The 16,736-nt window shown below is 44.9% G+C and overlaps 2 protein-coding genes across 2 annotated transcripts in view; both read right to left on the bottom strand.

The window, feature by feature from the left end:
- Positions 1 to 16,736, bottom strand: part of LOC122935343 (acetylserotonin O-methyltransferase-like) — a 66,982-nt gene that overhangs the window by 18,539 nt on the left and 31,707 nt on the right. The window lies entirely within an intron of this gene.
- LOC122935385 lies at positions 6,652 to 11,705 on the bottom strand. The gene is made up of 3 exons (XM_044291156.1): positions 10,345 to 11,705; positions 7,848 to 7,879; positions 6,652 to 7,115 (listed from the first exon to the last, which is right to left on the bottom strand). The coding sequence occupies exons 1-2, from the start codon at positions 11,074 to 11,076 to the stop codon at positions 7,871 to 7,873; spliced, it is 741 nt and encodes a 246-aa protein (XP_044147091.1). The 5' UTR covers positions 11,077 to 11,705; the 3' UTR covers positions 6,652 to 7,115; positions 7,848 to 7,870.

The following is a 16,736-nucleotide window of genomic DNA, read 5'->3' as shown; positions in this document are numbered from 1 at the left end:
TTTTGGCAACAGCAGAGGCCAGGTACAAATGTGGCCAGCCAGGGCCCACTACTGGAGGACGAGGATGAGGAGGAGGTGGAGGAGGATGAGGATGAAGCATGGTCACAGCGGGGAGGCACCCAACGCAGTTCGGATCCATCACTGGTGTGTGGCTGGGGGGAAAGGCAGGATGATGACGATACGCCTCCCACAGAGGACAGCTTGTCCTTACCCCTGGGCAGCCTGGCACACATGAGCGACTACATGCTGCAGTGCCTGCGCAACGACATCAGAGTTGCCCACATTTTAACCTGTGCGGACTACTGGGTTGCCACCCTGCTGGATCCACGCTACAAAGACAATGTGCCCACCTTACTTCCTGCACTGGAGCGTGATAGGAAGATGCGCGAGTACAAGCGCACGTTGGTAGACGCGCTACTGAGAGAATTCCCAAATGTCACAGGGGAACAAGTGGAAGCCCAAGGCCAAGGCAGAGGAGGAGCAAGAGGTCGCCAAGGCAGCTGTGTCACGGCCAGCTCCTCTGAGGGCAGGGTTAGCATGGCAGAGATGTGGAAAAGTTTTGTCAACACGCCACAGCTAACTGCACCACCACCTGATACGCAACGTGTTAGCAGGAGGCAACATTTCACTAACATGGTGGAACAGTACGTGTGCACACTCCTCCACGTACTGACTGATGCTTCGGCCCCATTCAACTACTGGGTCTCTAAATTGTCCACGTGGCCAGAGCTAGCCTTTTATGCCTTGGAGGTGCTGGCCTGCCCAGTGGCCAGCGTTTTGTCTGAACATGTATTCTGCACGGCAGGGGGTGTCATTACAGACAAACGCAGCCGCCTGTCTACAGCCAATGTGGACAAGCTGACGTTCATAAAAATGAACCAGGCATGGATCCCACAGGACCTGTCCGTCCCTTGTCCAGATTAAACATTAACTACCTCCCCTTAACCATATATTATTGTACTCCAGGGCACTTCCTCATTCAATCCTATTTTTATTTTCATTTTACCATTATATTGCGAGGCTACCCAAATTTGAATGAACCTCTCCTCTGTCTGGGTGCCGGGGCCTAAATATATGCCAATGGACTGTTCCAATGTTGGGTGACGTGAAGCCTAATTCTCTGCTATGACATGCAGACTAATTCTCTGCTGACATGAAGCCAGATTCTCTGTTACGGGACCTCTCTCCTCTGCCTGGGTGCTGGGCCTAAATATATGCCAATGGACTGTTGCACTGGTGGCTGACGTGAAGCCTGATTGTCTGTTACGGGACCTCTCTCCTCTGCCTGGGTGCTGGGCCTAAATATCTGACAATGGACTGTTGCATTGGTGGCTGACGTGATGCCTGATTCTCTGCTATGATATGAAGACTGATTCTCTGCTGACATGAAGCCAGATTGTCTGTTACGGGACCTCTCTCCTCTGCCTGGGTGCTGGGCCTAAATTTATGAAAATGGACTCTTACAGTGGTGGGTGACGTGAAGCCTGATTCTCTGCTATGATATGAAGACTGATTCTCTGCTGACATGAAGCCAGATTGTCTGTTACGGGACCTCTCTCCTCTGCCTGGGTGCTTGGCCTAAATTTATGACAATGGACTGTTGCAGTGGTGGCTGACGTGAAGCCTGATTCTCTGCTATGACATGCAGACTGATTCTCTGCTGACATGAAGCCAGATTCTCTGTTACGGGACCTCTCTCCTCTGCCTGGGTGCTGGGCCTAAATATATGCCAATGGACTGTTGCACTGGTGGCTGACGTGAAGCCTGATTGTCTGTTACGAAACCTCTCTCCTCTGCCTGGGAGCTGGGCCTAAATATCTGACAATGGACTGTTGCATTGGTGGCTGACGTGAAGCCTGATTCTCTGCTATGATATGAAGACTGATTCTCTGCTGACATGAAGCCAGATTGTCTGTTACGGGACCTCTCTCCTCTGCCTGGGTGCTGGGCCTAAATTTATGAAAATGGACTCTTACATTGGTAGGTGACGTGAAGCCTGATTCTCTTCTATGATATGAAGACTGATTCTCTGCTGACATGAAGCCAGATTGTCTGTTACGGGACCTCTCTCCTCTGCCTGGGTGCTGGGCCTAAATTTATGAAAATGGACTCTTACAGTGGTGGGTGACGTGAAGCCTGATTCTCTGCTATGATATGAAGACTGATTCTCTGCTGACATGAAGCCAGATTGTCTGTTACGGGACCTCTCTCCTCTGCCTGGGTGCTGGGCCTAAATTTATTAAAATGGACTCTTACAGTGGTGGGTGACGTGAAGCCTGATTCTCTGCTATGATATGAAGACTGATTCTCTGCTGACATGAAGCCAGATTGTCTGTTACGGGACCTCTCTCCTCTGCCTGGGTGCTGGGCCTAAATTTATGAAAATGGACTTTTACAGTGGTGGGTGACGTGAAGCCTGATTCTCTGCTATGATATGAAGACTGATTCTCTGCTGACATGAAGCCAGATTGTCTGTTACGGGACCTCTCTCCTCTGCCTGGGTGCTGGGCCTAAATTTATGAAAATGGACTTTTACAGTGGTGGGTGACGTGAAGCCTGATTCTCTGCTATGATATGAAGACTGATTCTTTGCTGACATGAAGCCAGATTGTCTGTTACGGGACCTCTCTCCTCTGCCTGGGTGCTGGGCCTAAATATCTGACAATGGACTCTTACAGTGGTGGGTGACGTGAAGCCTGATTCTCTGCTATGATATGAAGACTGATTCTCTGCTGACATGAAGCCAGATTGTCTGTTACGGGACCTCTCTCCTCTGCCTGGGTGCTGGGCCTAAATTTATTAAAATGGACTCTTACAGTGGTGGGTGACGTGAAGCCTGATTCTCTGCTATGATATGAAGACTGATTCTCTGCTGACATGAAGCCAGATTGTCTGTTACGGGACCTCTCTCCTCTGCCTGGGTGCTGGGCCTAAATTTATGAAAATGGACTTTTACAGTGGTGGGTGACGTGAAGCCTGATTCTCTGCTATGATATGAAGACTGATTCTCTGCTGACATGAAGCCAGATTGTCTGTTACGGGACCTCTCTCCTCTGCCTGGGTGCTGGGCCTAAATTTATGAAAATGGACTTTTACAGTGGTGGGTGACGTGAAGCCTGATTCTCTGCTATGATATGAAGACTGATTCTTTGCTGACATGAAGCCAGATTGTCTGTTACGGGACCTCTCTCCTCTGCCTGGGTGCTGGGCCTAAATTTATGAAAATGGACTTTTACAGTGGTGGGTGACGTGAAGCCTGATTCTCTGCTATGATATGAAGACTGATTCTCTGCTGACATGAAGCCAGATTGTCTGTTACGGGACCTCTCTCCAATTGATTTTGGTTAATTTTTATTTATTTAATTTTTATTTTAATTCATTTCCCTATCCACATTTGTTTGCAGGGGATTTACCTACATGTTGCTGCCTTTTGCAGCCCTCTAGCCCTTTCCTGGGCTGTTTTACAGCCTTTTTAGTACCAAAAAGTTCGGGTCCCCATTGACTTCAATGAGGTTCGGGACGAAGTTCGGATCGGGTTCGGATCCCGAACCCGAACATTTCCGGGAAGTTCGGCCGAACTTCTCGAACCCGAACATCCAGGTGTTTGCTCAACTCTAGTAGTAACTTATTCCACATTCTGTCTTTCATTGTGCACCAGTCACTTTATATATCATGTTTTAGGTAAAGGAACACATATGCAATTGCTGTTAGTAGGAAGTTATATACCCTGCTGTTAATATAGTCAGAAACAAAAAACTAAAAAATATATAGTGCCAATTCTGGAGGAGCTGCCAAACCCCTGACACTGTGGCGTGTCTTCTATTGGGGGAGCAGCCCGACCGCATGTGGACCGCAGTATACGACTAACCCCAGCAAAATATGCATACAATGGAGGATGTCGGCGCGGTCCACATGCACCACAAGAGCAAACTACACAGAATGTAGCAATCATATGAAACACAGAGAGAGAAAATGCTGGCAAGACATGAATAAAGGTATTAAAAGCTGAGACTTTTGCCAATATATTCCAGTCATGGAGATATCGGAGCCCATCATGCACCACGTCACGGTTCTCAGCATGGCAAGGGGTCCTAACCGCTGCTCTAACTGTGGTGTGAACACGGTCTGAAGGTGATGTAATTCAGCTCGCAGCCAAGCTCCCCACAAGTGCCCAGCATGGATACTGCGGTTGTACACTGTGAATGAAGACAGGCCGCGAGCCACACCCACACCAGACCATGTGATGGAGGTTACCAGGTGCAAAAGAGTGTTAGAATGCCAAGTAAAGGCAAACGCACTCAAATCTAACAAGGCAGAAACCAAAAAACAAAAAAATATATAGTGGCAATACTGGAGGAGCAGCCGAACCCCTGACACTGTGGCGTGTCTTCTATTGTGGGAGCAGCCAGACTGCATGTGGACCGCAATGATCGACTAACCCCAGCAAAATATGCATACAATGGAGGATGTCGGGGCGGTCCACATGCACCACAAGAGCAAACTACACAGAATGTAGCAATCATATGAAACACAGAGAGAGAAAATGCACCAAACAGATATAACACTGACTATGCTGGCAAGACATGAATAAAGGTATTAAAAGCTGAGACTTTTGCCAATATATATTCCAGAGCAGCGGTTAGGACCCCTTGCCATGCTGAGAACCGTGACGTGGTGCATGATGGGCTCCGATATCTCCATGACTGGAATATATTGGCAAAAGTCTCAGCTTTTAATACCTTCATTCATGTCTTGCCAGCATAGTCAGTGTTATATCTGTTTGGTACATTTTCTCTCTCTGTGTTTCATATGATTGCTACATTCTGTGTAGTTTGCTCTTGTGGTGCATGTGGACCGCGCCGACATCCTCCATTGTATGCATATTTTGCTGGGGTTAGTCGTATACTGCGGTCCACATGCGGTCGGGCTGCTCCCCCAATAGAAGACACGCCACAGTGTCAGGGGTTTGGCAGCTCCTCCAGAATTGCCACTATATATTTTTTTGTTTTTTGGTTTCTGCCTTGTTAGATTTGAGTGCGTTTGCCTTTACTTGGCATTCTAACACTCTTTTGCACTTGGTAACCTCCACCACATGGTCTGGTGTGGGTGTGGCTCGCGGCCTGTCTTCATTCACAGTGTACAACCGCAGTATCCATGCTGGGCACTTGTGGGGAGCTTGGCTGCGAGCTGAATTACATCACCTTCAGACCGTGTTCACACCACAGTTAGAGCAGCGGTTAGGACCCCTTGCCATGCTGAGAACCGTGACGTGGTGCATGATGGGCTCCGATATCTCCATGACTGGAATATATTGGCAAAAGTCTCAGCTTTTAATACCTTTATTCATGTCTTGCCAGCATAGTCAGTGTTATATCTGTTTGGTACATTTTCTCTCTCTGTGTTAATATAGTCAGGCTGATTGTGTTCCCCCAATACATTGATTAAGACTCATGTGGATTGATTACATAGTTTACTGGACGTTATAGATGGCATATACAAACATTGGAAACTTGTACTATTTATTATGATAGTGTTTTGTACACTTTTTTAACTATCAATAAAATATATATTTATACGGAATTATACATACTCTTTGGGTTGTTATTTTATTTTATTTTTTTACATAAAGGGTGTATTTTCCAAAATTGGGTCACTTCTTGGGGGTTTCCATTGTAAGGGTCCTTTCAAATGTGACATGGCACCCAAAAACCATTCTAGCAAATCTGCCCTCCAAATACCATATGGCCCTGCCGTATGCCCATACAACAGATTATGACCACATATGAGGTGTATCAGTAAACTACTGAGGGTAATAAATATTAAGGCTTGTTTTTCTGTTATCCCTTGCTGTGTTACAGGAAAAAATAACTAAAATCGAGAATCTGCAAAAAAAAAATTAATTTAGAAATTTCACCCCAATTTTCCTTTAATTCTTGTGGAACACCTAAAGAGTTAACAAAGTTTGTGAAATCAGTTTTGAATAAGTTGAGGGGTGTAATTTCTAAAATCGGATAATTTATGGCTGGTTTCTGTTATATAAATTCTTTAAAAGCATAGGCATCGCTACATTGGGCAGACTAGATGGGCCAAATGGTTCTTATCTGCCGACACATTCTATGTTTACAGGGGGCAAAAAAATATAGTGGCAATTCTGGAGGAGCTGCTAAACCCCTGACACTGTGGCGTGTCTTTTATTGGGGAAGACAAGGAGGAAACTCACAGTATGACTTCACAGATAACATCGCTATGAACATTGATGTCAAACTTGGATGGCCCTCAGATCTCATCCATGCACAGAGCAAGCATCTCACATGCAAGGCAGGCAAATCAAAACTGATCTCAGTCTCCAAGCCAAAGGATATAAAGAGACCTGAGACCACACCCAACTCACCACTTTGCTCAAGCCAGTGTATTAACCCCATGTAGTAAAAGAGACCACGGCACTCGTTTTTTGTATATATGAAGATTATTTTATATTTTCAATTTTCATAATTTTCATTTCATGATATTATTTCATTATTCATAATTTTTCATGATTTTTCATAATTTCATTATTTGTAAGCATCCAGGAATGCATAGACTTGGCCAACGTTTAACGTTTCGGTCCTTGTATGGGACCTTGATCACGGCCTGGAGTAAGATACAATATAATGTGTCAGAAAGCTTTATACGCGATTACAGTAAAGTAAATTGAAGTATAATTCATTACATTTATAATTCATAGTATAATTCATAGTATATATAACATGTCATGTTGTCTACTGGCGATTTGATGATATCGCAGAGGGTAGCAGGTAAGCATATTATCATTTCAAACATAGTTCGTACAGATATTCTCAATTATGGAGTTGCAACGTACAACATTAAATGGCAAGTATAAGAGAGAACATAGGGAGAGGCAGACGGAGTATGGCTGGAATCCACAGTAAATGAAAAATAGTGATGTCTCTCACAAAAATTCATAATTCATAATTGTCAAGGGCCACAGTAGGCAAAATCCACAACATAATAGAGTGGGGATATTTCTCACAAAAGTTCATAGTTGTTCATAATTGTCAAGGGCAACAACAGGCAAAATCATGCAGGGTAGCGGTGCTTCTATAGGATGGTGAGACCTGTAAGGTTTCAGAGGTTAAAGCGATTGTCATAAGGTTCAATAACATGCTGCAGTGTAACTGGGCAAAATAGGCATCTAGGTATATATCAAATAGAAGAGAGGCCTCTGGTATAGTAGTAGGTAAGGGTCTGGGTCCCATGGGGACATCTTAGTAGAAGCTGCCGTTTGAGGAGTAAATGAGCATGTCGCTCAGTGTTACCTTTGTCCGGGCTGCATAATGCCTGCGTGGGATGCGCTGGTCTGAGCGGCGCTCGTATCTCATTTAAATGGTGCCGCCGGTGAGGGCGGGCGTCATGCGCACGCCTCCGGCCCCGTCGCACGCATGACACCACCGCGCGCAGGCGGATGACGTCACTGCGGCGGCGGCGCCGGCGCGCATGCGCACTCGGCCCACTGAGCCCTGAGCTGGCAAGGAAGTGCTGGCATGGGTGATGCGATAGTAAGGCATGGAGGACTTAAGAATAGAGGCCGATTATGAATAACTACATGCAGAATAAGCTGATAATAGAGATGCATAGAGTGACCCAACCAGGATATATATGTTGTATGGTCACTAGACTATAGACATATAAATTAGACTAGTATAGTCATTTTTAAAGGGGTATAATACAACCATGTTGCCAAAGAATACGTTTTATGTGGTGTATCTATATAGAGACTATATCTAAGTACTATAATATGACTATATTGTAGCTTAAATACTATATGACTATATTATATCATATACTACCTGATTGGGATGGACTTAAAGAGTCATTTTGTCTGTGGGAGGTAAAAGAAAATGGTATTAGTAAATATCTCATTATAATGAAAGATCATGAGCATTCAGTATAAAAAGAGAGAATAAAAGCGGTAAATGTGGAGATTATCAGATATATGTCCAACTTTAGTATTATATCCTCACGTTTGGTGGTATAGGTCTGGATGAGTTGTCACGATGTACAAAAATCACGATGTACAAAAATCAAAGTCCCGATTCATACCGTTTTGGAAAAGGGTATTGAGTTCGAATATCCAAAACGATTCGCGTTCTTTCAGACGCGCGATCTGGTTACCGCCTCTTCTTCCCGCCGGTATTTGTTCCAATATTTGGAATCTGAGTTGGCTGATTTGGTGTTTGGCAAGGGAGAAGTGATGTGGGATGGGTTGTTCAGTTCTATTACACCGGATATCGGATTTGTGTTTTGAAATTCGATCGCGTATGTTTTGCGTGGTTTCCCCCACGTAGGCTAGGCCACAAGGGCATTTGATTAAATACACTACAAATGAGGAGCTGCATGTAAAGAAATTTTTTGAATAGTAAATTTTACCCGTACGGGGATGTGTTATGCGATTCCCTTTAATTACATTAGTGCACTGTGCACAATGTAGGCATGGGTATGTTCCTGTTTTTTTCGGGGCTAGGGTGGTTTGTTGTGATGTGGCTTTAAGTGGGCCGATGTCGGCATGTACAAGTTTGTCTCTCAAGTTATTCGGTCTTTTATAACACATCCGGAAGGGATGTTTGAATTCAACGACTTCAGGATAAGACTGTTGAAGGAGGGGCCAATGTTTTTTAACAATGGACTGAATCTTCGGGACGAACGGATGATAAGTTACCACTAGAGGGACTCGTGGTGGGGATATAGTCTTAGGTGGTACAGGTGCAGTGGATGTGGCAAGTGCAAGTTCTTTGGTGAGTAGGGAAGTGGGGTAGCCTCTATTTTGGAATTTGTTGGACATCTCAGTAAGTCGCTGTTCTTTCAGGGCGGGATTTCCTACTATCCTGGTTACTCTTTTGAACTGTGAGCGTGGTAGGGATTTTTTTGTATTTTTTGGATGGCAGCTGGAAAAATGTAATAGGGTATTCCGGTCAGTAGGTTTGGTGTATAGATCTGTCGTGAGGGTACCTGTCTCTGTTTTTAAGACTATTGTGTCCAGGAAACTGATGGATAGCGCATCTGTATGGGAGGTGAAAGTTAGGTCGGGATCTTGGCTATTGATATATTCAGTGAATTCAGTAAATGAGTTTACATCGCCGTGCCAAATGCAAAAAATATCGTCGATGTATCGATGCCAAATTTTGGCATGGGTCAGAAAGAGGGGGTTGGTATAAACTAGGTCTTCTTCAAATTTGGCCATGAATGCATTGGCATATGGCGGCGCCACATTGGCCCCCATGGCTGTACCCCGCTGTTGTACATAATAGTCATCCCCGAACATAAAGTAGTTGTTCTCCAGAACGAATCTAAGTAGGTCTGTGCAAAACTTTTGTGTGGCTGTAGAGTAATCAGAAGTGGTTAAAAGTGTTTTGACTGCCTGGATGCCTTTGTCATGTGAGATGGAGGTATAGAGACTGTTGACATCAAGTGTTATCAGAAGGTCCTCAGGAGTAATGTTGGTAAAGTTTTGAATGATAGATAGAAAATGTGATGTGTCAAGGAGAAAGGAACGTGTCATTTTTACTAGTGGGGTCAGTATTTTTTCTAAAAAGATGGATAGGGGAGAGAGTATGGAGTCGGTGGAGGCTACAATGGGCCTACCTGGAGGGTTAGACATGTTTTTATGTATTTTGGGTAGTGTATAGAGTACTGGGGTGACGGGATTTTCATTAATGAGAAACGTGTAGGTAGCTTTATCAATAGTGCCTATTTGAAGATGATGATCAAGGAAGTTGCCAATTTCTTTTTTAATGCGGAAGAGTGGATTGAGTGTGACTTTTTTGTATGTACTGACATCAGTCAGTTGTCGTTTGATCTCAGCTATATAGGCTGTGGTATCCATTATCACAATGGCTCCTCCTTTGTCCGCCGGTTTTATGGTTATCGATTTGTCGTCTTGAAGAAATTTAAGGGCCATGTGTTCCTCGCTTTTTAGGTTTTGTGGAGTGTGTATAACTCCTGTCTTAAGGTCATTTATGTTCTTAGTGATTTCTTTTTGTACGAGGTTGATGAAGGTTTCTGCAGCGTGATAATGTTTAGGGGGCATGTATTTACTTCTATTGCTTAGGTTTAAGGACTTTAGGGAGAGTTCTGTAGTGTTACTGGGTATCGGAGCCGTTAGTGGTGTTGTTGGCTGTGTAGAGAAGTGTGCTTTTAGTCGTATGGATCTGTAGAATCTTTGGAGTTCTTGTTCGAGTGTGAAACGACGTAAGTTACCGTAGGGACAAAAGGATAGACCTTTTGAGAGTGTGTTGAGTTCTGCCGGGGATAATGTGCGTGAGGAAATATTAACAATTATGTTCCTACCTGGGAGCGGGTCTGGATGCCTGTCTGGCTGTGATCGGTGGGAACCTCGTCCTCGGCGTATGTGGCGGGTCTTCTTCTCCCCGGTCGGTATCCACGTCGGTGAAAAAAACGTTGGTTGCGGTAATTGTTTGGTCTGTCGCTTCCTGAGGAGGAGGATGCGTATCCTGGGAAAGAGTAGTCGGAGCCCTTGGAGGTACCTTGCCATTGCCAACGATAGATCTTCTTTAGGTGGTAGTCTTCCGAATCGCGAACAAACTTATTCCTCTTGGTATTTTCTAAGAATTTTCGGTGTTCTTCTAGAATGGTGTCGGTCTTTTTCTTGAGTTCGGACCACTCGTCGGCTGAGATTGTGGAGACTAATTGGGTTTCGATGGATGTTAGTTTTTCTTGTGATTCTTTAATTGATTGTTGTAGAAATTCTATGCTCAGCACGATGATATCGAAGGAACACTTGTTGATGATGGATTCGAATTTTGTACAATATTCAGTATTGGAAGGGAAGAGAGTCGGGCGAAGATGTACTCGTAGTCCCCTTGGGATTTTCTTTTGTTTGTGATATTCTGCCAATGTTGTACAATGCAACTCAGCGGAGAGTAGCTTCTTCGATTCGCGTTCCCAGTCACGTGATTTTAGTTCACTATGTGAGACATGTAGAAAATTGCTTGAGGCGTTCACCCGGGAAACAATCTCCTCTGCGATAGCATTATCGTACGAGAAGGTGTTAGAAGACATTTGAAGGGTGCTCGGTCACAAAAATTCTTAATCTTGAAGTACTTGGATTGGACGGCACTCCTCTAGAGTCCTTTTTTGTACGGTGCTCAGTGGTAATTTGAAACCATATGTAGTAAAAGAGACCACGGCACTCGTTTTTTGTATATATGAAGCTGGGAGACACTACTTAAAGGGGGATGACGACGAGGTGCCCACCAGTGCCGCTTCCGCCGGACCGCCACCTATCTGCACTGACACCATTGTCCGGCAGAGGAGACTGCAGGAGGAGCTGCCGCAGAGAAATAGCAGCCGCACCAGGGTCTATCTGCACACTTTAGCTGAGAGCCTCCTCAAGTTGATGTTCCCTGAGGTAAAAGGCGCACACTGTGGGGGGTCACGTCCACCATTTGTTCTCTGGAAGTTTCTTTGAGTCTGAAGGAATGGCATGACTTGGAGAATTGTCGCACCTCGGTGCCCTGTCTGTGGCGGGTGACAGATACATTGCACTTGCGACAATGTGCTAGTCAGGTGGAGAGGAGGAAAGGCCAGGTACAGCAGCAGGCAAAGTCCTGAGTGTGCAGCCACAGGCTGCCATCCCAATCCCACCAGCCTCCTATATAAGGGTCCATTCACACATCAGTGTGTTTTGCGTATCCATTGATCCGCGGATCCACAAAACACGGACAGTGGCAATGTGCGTTAATTTTGCGGACTGCACATTGCCAGCACTAAGAGAATATGCCTATCTTTGTCCGCTATTGCGGATAAGGATAGGACACGTTCTATTTTTTTCAGGATCGGAATTGCAGACCCGGAAGTGCGGGCCCATAGAAATGTATGGGTCCACAATTCCGTTCTGCAAAATGCGGAATGGAATTGCGGATGTGTGAATGGAGCCAAATAAAAGGCATGCATCTGTTATAGTACAGGAAGCTGGCAGAGGCTTGGATGGCCACCTGGTAGCTGCATGCTGAGGCCTTCAGCATGCAGCTGCCAGGTAGCCGGATCACTACCTCTGCTCAAGCCTTTCTCTGCCAGCCTCCTGTACTATAGCATGCGGTACATGGCAGCCTCCCCTTTCTGCTCGCTGTTCCGGCAATCTACTAGTGCTTATTATGGCACTCTTAAGTTACATATACATATACGTGATGCCAGGATGGTCCTGGGCTGGCATCGGGTGTGTGCCATAATAAGCACCAGTACATGGCAGAGCAGTGGAGGTAGAGAGGGGAGGCTGCCATTTATTGCATGTTATAGTACTGGAGGCTGACAGAGGAAGGAGTGGGTAGAACTCTCTAATTCAGATCACTTTCCTATTCAGTTATGTTGTCCTAGATTGCTTCATTCTCCAAACTCTCACCCTTTTGTGAATAAGCCTGTGTGTGTCTGTTCATTGGTCTTCTTTAGTTACATGTTTAACATATGGGATAATTTACACAGCCCTGGTGTTTGCTGAAACTGCTTTAAACTATAAAAAAATAATTTTCAAGAGTGTTTCTCTCTTTCTCAGGTCTGAAGCAATACTGAGAAAGGAAGGAAAACTCTTGAAAGCTTGTCTTTTAAGTATTAGGTTAGTACAATAAAAAGCTATCCCTGCATACCACAATACTCTCATATTTTGTAATCTTATTTATATATACTTATTTTGTTTTTTTCAGTAGTATGATTAAGTGGTGAAAATTATTAGTGCCCCCATATTTTTGACTGGTATCTTATGGCCCCCTCCTATATATTGTTCCTAGAGTTGTCACTGCTCAAAAGCGACTTCATAACTGAGCTGATCCTTAAAATTGAGGTTTGGAAATTTTCCTGAAAATTTGTTTCTAAAATTCTAAATCTTTCGACCTAAAAATATAGAATGACATTTGAAAAATGATTCCAACATAAAGTAGGCATATGGTGATTGTTATGCAATATCTGTTGTATGAGGTTTCCAAATTTTCCACAATTTTTGGATTTTAAAATAAGTTAAATTGTAAATAGTTTAACCCCTTAGGGACCCATGACGTACCAGTACAGCATGGTTCCCGAGTCGTTACAGACCCATGACGTACTGGTACGTCATGGGTTTAAAACTACATTGCAGCGCGGCGGGGGTTAATCGGAACAGGATGTCTGCTGAAATTATTCAGCGGGCATCCTGTCACAACGCCCGTATCGGCGATCGCAGCAAACCGCAGGTCAATTCAGACCTGCGGTTTGCTGCGTTTCCCGTCTATGAACCGGAAAAAAACGGTGATCGGTGGTGTGATTACACACCACCAATCACAGTCCGAGCATTTGGAGGCGGCGTTGCTGGCCGTGGTGCTATCCTTGGTGCTGGAGAGAGGTGGGAGATTCAAACTCCCGGCGCTCCTCTCTCCCCTCGTCTTTAACTGATTTATTGTTTTTGGTGGTTGGGGTCCACAGCACTTAGCTGTGGCCGAGGAGGAATACGCCCAGCTTGCCTCCGACTCCAAGAGTCCCAGTGAGGATGAGAATGACCCCACGTTCTTCTTGTCATCCGCATCCTCCTTATCATCATCTGATGACGATGAGCCCCCAGGTGGCGGAGCCAGGAGCCCCACATGCTAGGGTCCCTGTGGCCCACACCAGTACGAGCCGCCCTGGGGCTCGTACTGGTTTCTCGGCCCACCAAATAAGCCTACCGGAGCGCCCTGCTGGTGAACTTAGCTGGTGAACTTAGCTGGTGTCCCCCAGTGGATTTTGAGCCCGAGATTCTGGATTTTGTTGGCAATCCAGGAATCCAGATTCCTACAGTGGGCTTCACTGAAATGGACTGTTTTAGTTTTTTTTTCAGTGACCCATTTGTGAATATGATGGTGGAGCAGACAAACCTGTATGCCCAAAACTTCTTTGCACAGCACCCGGGCTCCTTTTTGGCTACACTCGGTGGCTGGATGCCGGTCAGTGCAGCCTAGATGAGGACATTTTGGGGCCTCGTGCTGCACATGGGTCTAGTGCAAAAACCCAGTATCAGGCAATACTGGAGCGGGGACGTCCTCTACCAGATCCCACTCTACAGTATGGTCATGACACGCTCCCGGTTTGAGGCAATCCGGAAATGTCTGCATTATTCAGATAATGCAGCATGTCCCCCCCCCCCCCGCCCCCCGAGGTGATCCTACCTATGACTGTCTGTATAAGATACGACCGGTCATCGATCACTTCTGGGCCAAATTTGCACAGGCCTACGTACCTGGAAGGGAGGTCGCGGTTGAGTCTCTCGTTGCGTTCAAGGGGAGACTCAGCTTCCGCCAATACATTCCCACTAAGCGGGCGAAGTATGGCGCGAAAATGTACAAAATTTGTGAGAGTACCTCAGGGTACACTTACAAATTTCGTGTGTATGAGGGGCGAGATTCCCGTATTCAACCCCCAGAATGTCCCCCCTCTCTGGGTGTTAGCGGGAAACTCGTGTGGGACCTTATGCACCCACTGCTAGATAAGGGTTACCACTTGTACATGGATAACTTTTATACTAGCATTTCCTTGTTCAGGTACCTTGCCGCCAGATCCACATCCGCTTGTGGGACCGTGCGGAAAAATCAGCGCGGCCTCCCTGCCCACCCCCTCCAGGTAGTTATCCCCAGAGGTGAGACCCGTGCCCTTACCAGTGGAAACCTGTTGCTGGTCAGGTATAAGGACAAGAGGGATGTCCTTATACTGTCCACAATCCATGGTACCAGCATCACCCCTTTCCCTGTGCGAGGTACCACGGCAATGGTCCTCAAGCCTGATTGTCTCGTCGACTACAATCGGTATATGGGAGGAGTTTATCTCTCATCAAGTCTATATAATGCCATGCGCAAAACCCGGGCATGGTACAAAAAAGTTACGGTCTACTTGGTACAGGTTGCCTTGTACAATGCTTTTGTACTATCCCGAAGCGCTGGCAGCACAGGGACAGTCCTCCAATTCTATGAGGCAGTGCTCAAGGACCTGATTTTTTTTCAGACCGGGAAAGAGCAGGCCAGAGTACCTCGGGAATTGGAGGCTCCCGGATCGTCCCTGGCCAAGATTTTCTAGGTGTGGTCCCCCATACTGAAAAGAAGGGACAAACCCAAAAAAGATGCAGAGTGTGTCACAAGAGGGGAATACGGAAGGACACCACCACTCAATGTGACACTTGCCTCTATCATCCGGGCCGCTGCATTATCGATTGGTTCAGGGGGTATCACACTTCCATGGAGTACTACATTTTTATAATCCCCAACAGTCCCCTAGAGAACATAAAAAACTATGGCTCTCAGACTTTGGAGACACGGAAACAATTTTTCCCCAAAAAAATATTTGTTTTAGTGCAGGCATCCTCAAACTGCTGCCCTCCAGATGTTGTAAAACTATAACTCCCAGCATACCCAGACAACCTACAGCTATCAGCAGGGCATGGTGGGAATTGTAATTTTACAACATCTGGAGGGCCGCAGTTTGAGGATGCCTGCTTAGTGTCTCTAAAGTCTGAGAGTCATACATATTGGGCATTGCCGTGTCCGTAAAAATCTTCTCTATAAAATTAACATTTAACCCAACCCCCCCCCGGATGAACAGCGTTAAAAAAAAAAGTCATTTTTTGTCCCCTAACATCACAAAAAGTGTAATAGCGAGCGATCAAAATGTCATATGCACCCCCAATTAGTGCCAATAAAACCGCCATCTCATTCTACAAAAAATGAGCCCCTACATTAGATAGTCGCCTAACAATAAAAAAAAAAACTGTAGCTCCAGGCTATGAAGATACTAAAATATATATTTTTTTCCTAAAATGATAAGATAGTGTAAAATCGAAATAAATTTTAAAATGTAGACATATTAGGTATCGCCGTGTCCTTAAGAATCTGCCCTATAAAAGTAACATTTGACCAAACCCCTCGGATGAACAGCGTTAAAAATATAAAATAAAAACGGTGCCAAAACACAAATATTTTGGCTAAATTTCCATTTTAATTTTTTTTCCGGTAATAAAGCAAGGGTTAACAGCCAAACAAAACTAAATATTTATTGCCCTGATTCTGTAGTTTGCAGAAACACCCCATATGTGGTCGTAAATGGCTATATAGCCGCAGGGCATAGAACAAAAAGAACGCCATATGGTTTCAGGAAGGCAGATTTTGATGGACTGGTTTATTTACACCATGTCCCATTAGAAGCCCCCCTGATGTAGCCTAGACTAGAAACTCCAAAAAAGTGACCCCATCTAAGAAACTACACCCCTCAAGGTATTCAAAAGTTACTTTACAAACTTTGTTAACCCTTTAGGTGTTCCACAAAACTAAATAGCGAATGTAGAAACGATTTTAGAATTTACATTTTTTGTTACCTTACCTCAAAAAAGTGTAATATAGAGCAACCAAAAATCATATTTACCCTAAAATAGTCCCAAAACAACAACCACATTATCCCATGTGATTGGGGTTACTATTATGGAGTTTCTACTCTAGGGGTGCTTCAGGGGGCTTGAAAGGGTACATGGTGTAAATAAACCAGTCCAGCAAAATCTGCCTTCCAAAAACCATATGGCGTTCCCCTTCTATGCCCTGCCATTTAGCCAAATAGTAGTTTACGACCACATATGGGGTGTTTCTGCAAACTATAGAATCAGGGCTACCCATATTGAGTTTTGTTTGGCAGATAACCCTTACTTTATTACTGGAAAAAATTGGTTAAAATGGAATATTTTC

This window comes from Bufo gargarizans, chromosome 4 (genome assembly GCF_014858855.1).
Source record: "Bufo gargarizans isolate SCDJY-AF-19 chromosome 4, ASM1485885v1, whole genome shotgun sequence".
Classification (NCBI taxonomy): Eukaryota; Metazoa; Chordata; class Amphibia; order Anura; family Bufonidae; genus Bufo; species Bufo gargarizans.
The sequence above is the reverse complement of the archived record's forward strand: the minus strand, read 5'-3'. Positions and strand labels throughout refer to the sequence as shown.